The sequence below is a fragment of the Suncus etruscus genome, chromosome 17 (genome assembly GCF_024139225.1).
Source record: "Suncus etruscus isolate mSunEtr1 chromosome 17, mSunEtr1.pri.cur, whole genome shotgun sequence".
In the NCBI taxonomy this organism is placed as follows: Eukaryota; Metazoa; Chordata; class Mammalia; order Eulipotyphla; family Soricidae; genus Suncus; species Suncus etruscus.
Window position 1 is genome coordinate 24,123,264 of NC_064864.1, and position 9,452 is coordinate 24,132,715.

At 55.1% G+C, this 9,452-nt stretch overlaps 1 protein-coding gene across 1 annotated transcript in view; it reads left to right on the top strand.

Moving 5' to 3' along the window:
- TSPAN14 (tetraspanin 14) overlaps nt 1-8,435 on the top strand; it is a 41,499-nt gene extending 33,064 nt beyond the window's left edge. The window contains exons 3-9 of the mRNA XM_049790728.1: nt 318-368; nt 1,525-1,671; nt 2,988-3,158; nt 4,036-4,161; nt 4,681-4,725; nt 6,040-6,159; nt 7,087-8,435. Of these exons, the coding sequence (XP_049646685.1) occupies nt 318-368; nt 1,525-1,671; nt 2,988-3,158; nt 4,036-4,161; nt 4,681-4,725; nt 6,040-6,159; nt 7,087-7,158 (732 nt within the window). The 3' untranslated portion in view covers nt 7,159-8,435. The remainder of the gene's footprint in view (nt 1-317; nt 369-1,524; nt 1,672-2,987; nt 3,159-4,035; nt 4,162-4,680; nt 4,726-6,039; nt 6,160-7,086) is intronic.
- The last annotated feature ends 1,017 nt before the right edge of the window (nt 8,436-9,452 follow it).

The following is a 9,452-nucleotide window of genomic DNA, read 5'->3' on the forward strand; positions in this document are numbered from 1 at the left end:
CCTAAAGAGGTACCTTTAGATAGTGTGAAGTGTCAGGACAGTCTGTGATCTCTGATTCCTCTTCCCTCCAGCAGTCTGTGTGCCCAGATCTCGCCCTCTGTTGCTGGACATGGAACCATATGGAGAAAAAGGCTGCTCCAGAAAGCTGGGGATGGTTCCTTAGAACAGTGTCATGACACCTGTTTGGCTAGAGGCCCTGGCCCTTGTCTCTGGCTGGACGGGAGGCAGAAGTGGCCTGGCCTTGTGTAAGACCTTGCTTGAGGAGGCTCATGTGCCACTTTCCAAGTTAATGTTCTGTCTCTTCTGTCTCTCCTCAGCTGGCTGGAGTTGCGTTCCTTGGAGTTGGCCTGTGGGCATGGAGCGAGAAGGTAGGCACCACTGTTGCTGGGTCCTCAGGTAGCTGTCATGGAACCTCCCTCCATGCTGTCCCTGACAAGCCATTCTGACATTCAGTCCTGTCCCTGCAGGTTTGTACTTGGAACTAGTTACTGCAGCTGCTGTTTACATTGGGGACCTGAGGCAGGGCCTGGGTGGCCTAGGCTGGGACTCTGGAACACTCATTTCTCAGCAGTCCTGACCTCTCTGCAGCTCTGTCCACTTTCTGATAAACATATCCCAGCGTGAAACTCATGTCCTCTCCTACAGACAGCTGCTGAGCTCACCACTGTTGCTCTGGGTGCTCTGCTGCACTCGGTGCTCTGGGGCAGGGTAGGGACTTCTTACCCAGCCAGGGGCCACTAGCTGATGTTCTGGAGGGACCAGGGACACTGGGAGCACAGGGGGTGCAGCATGGGTGAGCTGTGAGGCAGCACATGGCCCCCGGTTCAGGCAGGGAGGCAAGGTGCCTGGATCTGGCTCTTGAGACTGACCTGTGCCTTCTCTTGAGAGCTGCAGGGAGGCATTTCCTCTGCTCCTCAGAGGCAGGTGTACTTGATTTTATGAATAGTTAAGGCCCCTCCTTAGGTTTGGGCCCCTTTCGGTGGCCTGTAAATCCCCAAAGGCCAAGCAAGAGTTGAGTGTAAAATAATCTTTGTCCCAGTGACTACAGTCATTGCAAGCCCTAGTGCACAGTGCCACCGTGTGGCCACATCTGGTACAGCAGTGACAAGGGTCTCTCTAGGCTCCTTGGCCCAGCTTTTCTTCATCCTAGTCCTGGAGAACGGTTCTGACAGTTTGTTGGTCACTGATCATAGAAATCTATTTGTATTTAAGTTAATTAAAACTTGAAACAGAGTCCCACTGACTGCAGTTCATGTGTCCTCCTTATCTCGCCCCTTACATCCTGGTATGGCATTGGCCTTTTTTGGTCATTGACCTCAGAAACAGCCTGGGGTCAGTCTGGGAGGCTCTGGAGGCTCCAGAGGTGGGGAGAGACCCCTGGAAGAGGGGCTTAAAGAGCAGTTGTTCAGGGCCTCGTGAGAGGACCTGGGAGGGTGGCCGTATCCTCACATCTGTTCTCACAGCTCCACTCCCTGGATGCCTTGGGCTCCTCTGATGCTGATTCTCCTCCTCTGCCTCTTTTAGGGGGTGCTGTCTGACCTCACCAAGGTGACCCGGCTCCATGGCATCGACCCTGTGGTGCTGGTCCTGATGGTGGGCTTGGTGATGTTCACTTTGGGCTTCGCCGGCTGCGTGGGGGCCCTGCGGGAGAACATCTGCCTGCTCAAGTTTGTGAGTGTTTCCCGGGGCAGAGGGGCCAGGGGGCTGGGTCAACCTCAGGCTGCAGCTCTGAGGTCTCCCCAAGCACCAGCAGCAGAGGGAAGATGGGATGGGGAGAAAGATGGGGGGTGAGGTGGTGATGGAGGATGGGGTGAGGTCAGGGGAGGAGAGACCTCCTGAACTGAACAAGGCACTAGGGAACAGTCAGCTACACTTAACTCCATATCTCGAACCCACCTTCCAATTGGTTTTCAGTCCCTTGGGAGTCCTTCGGACCAGCTCCCCTGTCTGTTGTCTGCCCTTTTCTGCCCTGAGACGCTTCAGAGGAATTATTTGTTTGCGACTCACCTTTGCCTTTCTTGACTAAGATAAAAAGCAGTTTCCAGCGGGAGAGGAAATCATTTCCCTCCTCCAGGGAGCGTGAATCTACTGGATGCACTTCGTTTCCTGGCAGAACTCGGAGTTACTTAGAGTTTAGTTTTATATTTAGATACGAGTTCATTTTGCAATGCATTTGGTTAAAATTAAATAGCACCTGGTGGTGGGGAACACATAATTGTGGTTTGCAATCTTTTTTTTTTTTTTTCTTGGTGGTGGTGGTTGTTGAATTTATTAGATCAGGCCTTTTCTTTGTTGGCCGTAAGAGCACCATTTTCCTTTGCCCATTTTTTTCCTCTGCACTTTAAAAACAATCACTTTAGTCTCTCGCTTTTGTGTGAATGGAGATTGAGTTTTGGAGGGCCTGTGTATACATGTGGGCGTGCCTGTGTGCTCATGTGCCTGTGTGAAATTCCATTTGTACACATATGTTTGTGCATGTATTTGTACATGTATATGTGTTTCCTTGATCTGTTCTCCCAAGGCCTGTCTGCAAAGGCCTGCTGTGCATGCCCACAGGCTGTGTAGGGTATTATGGGGGGCTTCTGTAGATGGCCCTGCCATGGGGATTTGCACCAGAGTGATATGGTGAGCACAGCCCTCCCCAGAAATGTGCAAACCCCCCCCCCCAACACTCTTTTCCTGGAGGGCACTGCAGTGCTCTAGTCCCTTCCTATGGTGGAGGCTAGGGACTCCATTGGGTAGGTGGGCAGGGGTTGTGTGTGCAGGAACTGGTGCCTGGTGGGACTTCCCTTGGGGGGTGCTGCTCTCCCCATCTCCCAGGAAGGAGTACTTCCCTGACTGGGGCTGACAGGATTTGGTACATTTCCTGTGCCTTCCCTCTTGACTCCCGCTGTTGAGTGGGGACGTATAGGCCTCGTGGGGCTCTGCTTCATAGGTGAGGCTTGCACTCTGGGTGTGATGACCTTGCTGCCGCCTTGTCCCCGTAGTTCTGCAGTGCCATCGTGCTCATCTTCTTCCTGGAGCTGGCGGTGGCCGTCCTGGCCTTCCTCTTCCAGGACTGGGTGAGGGACCGCTTCCGGGAGTTCTTTGAGAGCAACATCCGCTCCTACCGGGACGACATCGACTTGCAGAACCTCATTGACTCCCTGCAGAAAGCTGTAAGCACTGTCACGTTGCTTTCCTGGCCGGTCTTGTGGGTATTGCTCCAAAGCATGGTCGTGGGGAGCAGGCCCGGTGGCTCCCTCCCACGGTGCCTCCCCGGACCCCAGGTGCTGTAGCTCAGGGAAAAGTAGTGTTCCATCTCCGCAGTGCATGACTCACCATCAAGGCTATTTCTGTCCTTCCTGCCCTTTCCCCCTTCCTGTGTGAGCCGGCAGATCTGCCTGGAGGAAACTTCCTAGCGTGGAATGGGATGTGACCTCCCTGGAATGGACCCTTGAGCTGCCTGAGCAGTTCGAGGGCCTGGACCCTGTGTGTATGCTGGGGGCTGCACCTGGAGGTTGGGACCTGGTCGCCCCTCGGGAGGACTCTCCCCATTGACTCTGGACCTGGCTTGCTGCTGTGTCCGTTTTGCTGGCAAACTCAGCTTCCACACACATCTTTGATCTTAAAGAAAACAAAGCAGGAAGCATTAAAAATAGCTGTGCCCTGCTGGCCTGATTATTATTAACCTGAATGTGTTTGCCTTTATTCTCTTGCCATGGGCAGCAGCAGTGGGCTAGGTAGGCCCAGAAGGTGAGCAGAGCTAGTGAATCTGTAGAGTGGTAGGAAAGACCAGGATATTGCTTAGGAAGGAAGACTGTCCAGTGGGTACAAACCCCCCCCCCCCCCCGCCATGGGAAGCACTTCTCTTGACATGGGGGTGCATGGAGGGCATTCCTGCTGGGCTGAGGGTGGGAGAGAAAAGCTAGACCAGGCTGGAGAGGTGGGTGGGGGTGTCTGGCTCTGGTCCCTTTCCCTGGTTGGGTCCCTTTCACTGGAGGGTCTTTACTTCCCTACAACCCCTCAACCAATGTCTTTGCTTTGTGATGGCAGAACCAGTGCTGTGGGGCGTATGGCCCTGAAGACTGGGACCTCAACATCTACTTCAATTGCAGTGGCGCCAGCTACAGCCGAGAGAAGTGTGGGGTGCCCTTCTCCTGCTGTGTACCTGACCCTGCGGTGAGTCGCCCCGAACCTGGGCACGCACAGCTTCTTCCCTCTGGGGAGGCCCCTGTCCTCAGGGCCTCTGAACCTTGTAGCTGAGACAGCCAGAATGTTCTCCCAGGGATCATGGTTATGGCTGTCTTGGGAGAGCTCAGTGTTCTCTTGGGGCGAGTACTGGACAAGATGTTGCTGACAGCCAGCTACCTCTCTGTGGGGACAGTGGGGTTCTGTTACTATGTGTGGGGGACCATGTGTGAGGTAGAGAATTGCTTTTAAGCCTCTCTCCTACATCTTGCTCACTTTTAGCTCAGCTTGGGGCCAGTCTTGGTGGGTGGGGGCCACTGAGGATTTGTGTGGATTGGGCCTAAGCAGGCTGGCACAGAGCTGGTACAGATGCGAGTTGCCCTCCCCGGAGCACGGTTGCTGGCCACTATGTGGCTGTGACTGAGGCTGTTGGCACCGATGAACGTCGGATGTTTGGGTCTGACTTACCTGCTTCTCCAGAGACATGACATCTCCCCATTTTTCTTGCAGCAAAAGGTTGTGAACACTCAGTGCGGCTATGATGTCAGGGCCCAGGTGAGAAGCCCCATGCTTGCAGATTCCACAGCTCCTGGCCTCTGGTGGGGGCACATATTGGATTTGGAAAACAAGGGATAGCAAAAGCCCATGGGTACCATCTCTGCTGGCCAGTGGCTGGGCAGGAGCTCATGCATCCCTGTTCCGGGCTGCTGAGACGGTGGGATTCCCCCCACCCCTGACCTATGACTTCTGGTCTCAGTGACCTGCAGTGTTTTTGCATTGGTGGAAAGAGCCAGCGCCACACTTAGGGATACTGAAGCTAATATTTTATTTACTTTTGTGGTGTTGGGCAAAGCATGTGCTTTGCTCTAACCCTGTCCTTGACTTTCCTAGAGGTTCTGAGTCCCTGATGACATGCATCTGAGGTGGCGGTATGAGTTGGAGGCAGGAGGTGGTGGGGATGGCAAGGAGGGCATTCAGGGGCTTGGGGTGAGCAGGGGAGCACAGGAGCCATTGGTGTGAGGAGAGCAGCTCCCACCCAGACCCCGTCTTCATGCTGTCCTGTAGGAGGAACTAGACTCGAGAGGATCCATAGACATCCCTTGTGTAGTTCATGGACATTAGGGGTGTAGAACTTGTGTTGAAACTGCCCAGTTTAGGTTCTTCTGCCCTGACCGTCTTGTCACGGTGTCTCTAGTCCAGCTCTGTTGCTTATCTCAGCTGCTCCAGCTGTTGTGGCACAGACCCCAGGAAGATGGTTTCTCTGGTTCTGAGGGCAGATGCCTGGGCTCTAGATGAAGGCCTGGAGTGACGGTGTCCCTAAGGACTCCTCCTGCTCTCTCCTCCTTCCAGGGACACTGGCCTCTTGGTCCAGGGGCACCCCATGGCCTCTTGTAGCTTCTTTGCCTCCTAAAGAGCTCTGTCCCTTAAGAGCACCCTGTTGTGCATACTCGGGCATTTCTGGGGCGAAGCTTTCACTAGAGTGGGGTGGAGCACACGGGGGCTCACATTTTCTCTCGTGACATCCTGGTCAGAAGATACCGAATTTCCTCTTCCCACCCCATCTCCCTTCATCCAGCCCCTCACCTGGGTCGAGGGCTGGTGGTGGGGGGAGATGTTGGGGAACAGCTTCATCTCAGTCTGGGTCACAGCCTGGGGCCTGAGTGAGGCCGTAAAAGGTGCCACCCAAGGAAGAAAACAGTCCTGTGTTAACAGTCCTGTGTGTCTTCCGAAAAGTTCTGCCACTCCCTGCCACCTGCTTCTTAGCCACCTCCCAGCAGGTTCTGCTTGGCCCCTGTGGGTGCTCTCTGGGGGTGTGGGAGTGTAGGATGGTGCCTGAGACTCAGGCTTCTGCTGTGGTTCTCTGCACAGGCCAAGAGTAAGTGGGACGAATCCATCTTCACGAAAGGCTGCATCCAGGCCCTGGAGGGCTGGCTTCCGCGCAATATCTACATAGTGGCTGGTGTCTTCATTGCCATCTCGCTGTTGCAGGTAAGGTCCACCTGCCTCCTCCCCTCCCTGCTGCATCCCTTACCCCCTTCCAGAACTCCATCTTCTATCTTGGCCAAGCTGTCTTGTGGGTTACTGACCCACGACCCCTCTCTGCTCAACAAGTGCGCATGGGTAGTGTCAAGGAAAGCGGCGAGGCATAGACATCTGGGAAGCGTTTTCCAGCAGAGTGGGGAGCGGGCACAGGCAGAAGTCAGGCTGCCCTGTTCTTCCACCTGACTGCCCCCGCAGTATACATCACCTGCCCTGCCCTGCTCTTATTCATGTTCTTATTTTTTATTTAGTTTTTTGGTTTTTGGCCAGACCCTATGATGCTCAGGGGTTACTCCTGGCTCTGCATTTAGAAATTGCTCCTGGGGGACGAAGAGATAGCATGGAGGTAGGGCATTTGCCTTGCATGCAGAAGGACAGTGGTTTGAATCCCGGCATCTCATATGGTCCCCCGAGCCTGCCAGGAGCGATTTCTGAGTGTAGAGCCAGGATTAACCTGAGCACTGCCGGTGTGACCCCAAAACGAAACAAAACAAAACAAAAAAGAAATCGCTCCTGGCAGGCTGGGGATTGAACCCACACCTGTCCCAGGTTGGCTGCATGCAAGGCAAATGCCCTACTGTTGTGCTATCGATCTGGCCCCTTATTCTGTCCTTGAGGTTAGGAAGTGGCCATAGGCGGCAGGATGACCCAAGCTGGGAACAAGCTGGTCTCCAGACACTTTGACATTCTGGGTGGTCAGGCTGGTTTCCAGACAGCCATTGTTCAACCCTTCCCAGGCCTATTTCATCTTGATGTGGGTTCTCGGGGTGCACGTGCACTACTTTTTACCATAGTTCGGGGTCCTGTGGCACCGTCTGCTGCTGCTCAGGATGTGTCAGTGGGCACCTTCTTAGATACCACCACTTTGACTTTCAGATATTCGGCATCTTCCTGGCACGGACTCTCATCTCAGACATCGAGGCAGTGAAGGCGGGCCACCACTTCTGAAGCACAGACAGAGCGAGTGGAGCTGAGCCACAGTGAAGGTCGTGGTCTTCGCTTTCCCTCCCGATTGTGCAGGGTGCCCTGTCCAGAGCCAGCACCCCGCCTTCGGCATCAGTGCCACAAGACCTCTGATTTCACCTGCCCTGCGGGGCCCTCCCAGAGACAGAGACTGTGTCTGCAGGGGTGGCGGGGGCTGGGGACACTGAGGGGCAGCTGAGACTCCTGAGCTCAGGAGGGCTGGGCCCTGTGCCCCGTGCCCCGAGCCCACGTGCCTGCAGGGCTTCTCTCTCATGCCAGCCACTCCTGTGAGTAGTTTGAAGGACTCACGGCTGTGGGCTCAGTGCTGGGAGGGCCCTGGGACCTCCGAGTGCCAGCTGGGCCTGTAGTTGGCAAGATCTGCATCCCAGAAAGGGAGCTTAACCAGCACATGGATGGTGCCAGGGGAGCCCGGCCGCCCTGCCCACCCTGCCCCTGGGTCACGCCATCTCCTGCTTGGCATGTGCCCGGGTGCCACAGGCTGGGTTTTTACCGAGAGCCGGCTCTCCTTTTCTTAAAGTATATAAATGGTTTATTTATAGGGTAAGAAACATTCACACACCATTTTTTCATTTCCCCCATGGCCTTACATGTGTTGAGGGCTCCAGCCCTCCCTCTCACTTCCCTCCAGGAGCTTCAGAACCGACCCCGAGGCTCCACTTTTTTCTCCTGAGCTCCCATCACCAGTGCACCCCCATCACATTTACACTCCCCTCCCTGGCTTGGCCTCACTGTCTTCTGATCGTGGTGCTACTAAAACTGTCCCCAGGACTGGAGTCCTGACCCTCCGCGCATGGCCATGAGTGGTCTCTGCGGATCCTGCATGCCACTGAGCAGAAGCTCTGGGTGTTGGGTCACTCAAGGGGACACCCCCCCCCCCCCTTCTCCAAGCCCCGTCCCAGTGGCCACTGTGTGCTCCTTCAGGTCGTTCTGGGGCCACTCTCGGAAGTGCAGTTGTCCTGTGAACTGACCCGCTGGGCTTCCATCCCTGGGCTGGTCTCTCCCAGTCCCCATCATCCCAGGATCGCGCACCCTCTGTTCTCTCTGTTCAGGGATCGGCGCCATCTTCACCGACTTGCCCACTGGACATTCCTGCATGGTGTGGACTAGTGGGTGTTTGTCGACGCTGTTGTTAGAATTTTTTTCTTTGTAGATGTAGGGGAAGAAGAGTGCTTGTGTTTTTAGGAAGCGTAATACTTTTCTTCCACTGCCAAACTCTTTTATGGAATATACCTTTATATGAATGCTGTCGGTCTGTTCTTTGCTGCGGCGTCAACAATCTTACTGGTGCTCTGGGTTGCCGAGGAGGCCGTGGCAGGGTGGCCTGAGCCTCACGGCAGGGTGGACGGCGCTGCCCGTGCTGCTGCACTTGGAAATGAATGTCAGTGGAGTGGCTTTTCTTACCCTTAGGTTTGCTAGGCCACTCTTGGTTACTGCTGGGAAACGCTGCCTTTGGTGGCTTGTCCCTGCCCAGTGGGTGATGTTGCTTGGAGAACTCTGTAGGCCCAGAGGGAGCCTTGATCTTGGGCCTCCCTGTCCAGCCCACAGCATGGTGCAGCTGAGTAGTGGGTGATGGTGCCACCACACACTCTGATCTTGCCACCAGGCCGCACCTTGCTGTTCTCTGGAGCAGCCACATGCAGTGGCCATCACCTGCTGACTCTCTTTATTCAGGGAGGAGTCAAGCTGGGGCTTTTTCAGAGTCAGATTTGCTTTCAAGCAAGCTTCCAAAACCTTTTAGACTCATCTCAGCCATTTCATCTGACTCAGGTGCTGGCCAGAGACAGAAGAGACAGCCAGGATTAGGGGTGCAGGTGTGGGGTACCCCAGAGGGTCCCTTCTCCCTATATGGGGCCACTGTCAGCCTTCCTGACCCTCTGGCCCTCAGACAGGGTTGGAAGGGTTGGAGGCCGGCTCGCTGACCTCACCCATGACCTTGTAAAGCTTTATTCAGCTTCCTGCCTCCCTAGCCAGCACACAGCTGCCCCTATGATGCTGGAGCCTTCCTGGAACAGTGTCTGTCCTCAGGATCTCATGTTCAGTAAGCTCACTCCCTTAGCAGTTGTGACGCAGCCATGTTGGTGTCCCACACCTGAGGCAGAGACAGATAAGTCTCTGAGGAGGATTGAGCAGAGCTGGACCTGAGATTTGGGCACCGGACTCCAGAACTGCAGTCACCATGCCGAATTCTGAGTGTCCGAGGGTCATCTTCAGCACCGGCAGCCAGGGTGGACAGAGGCTTTCTGCACATTATCCAGAGG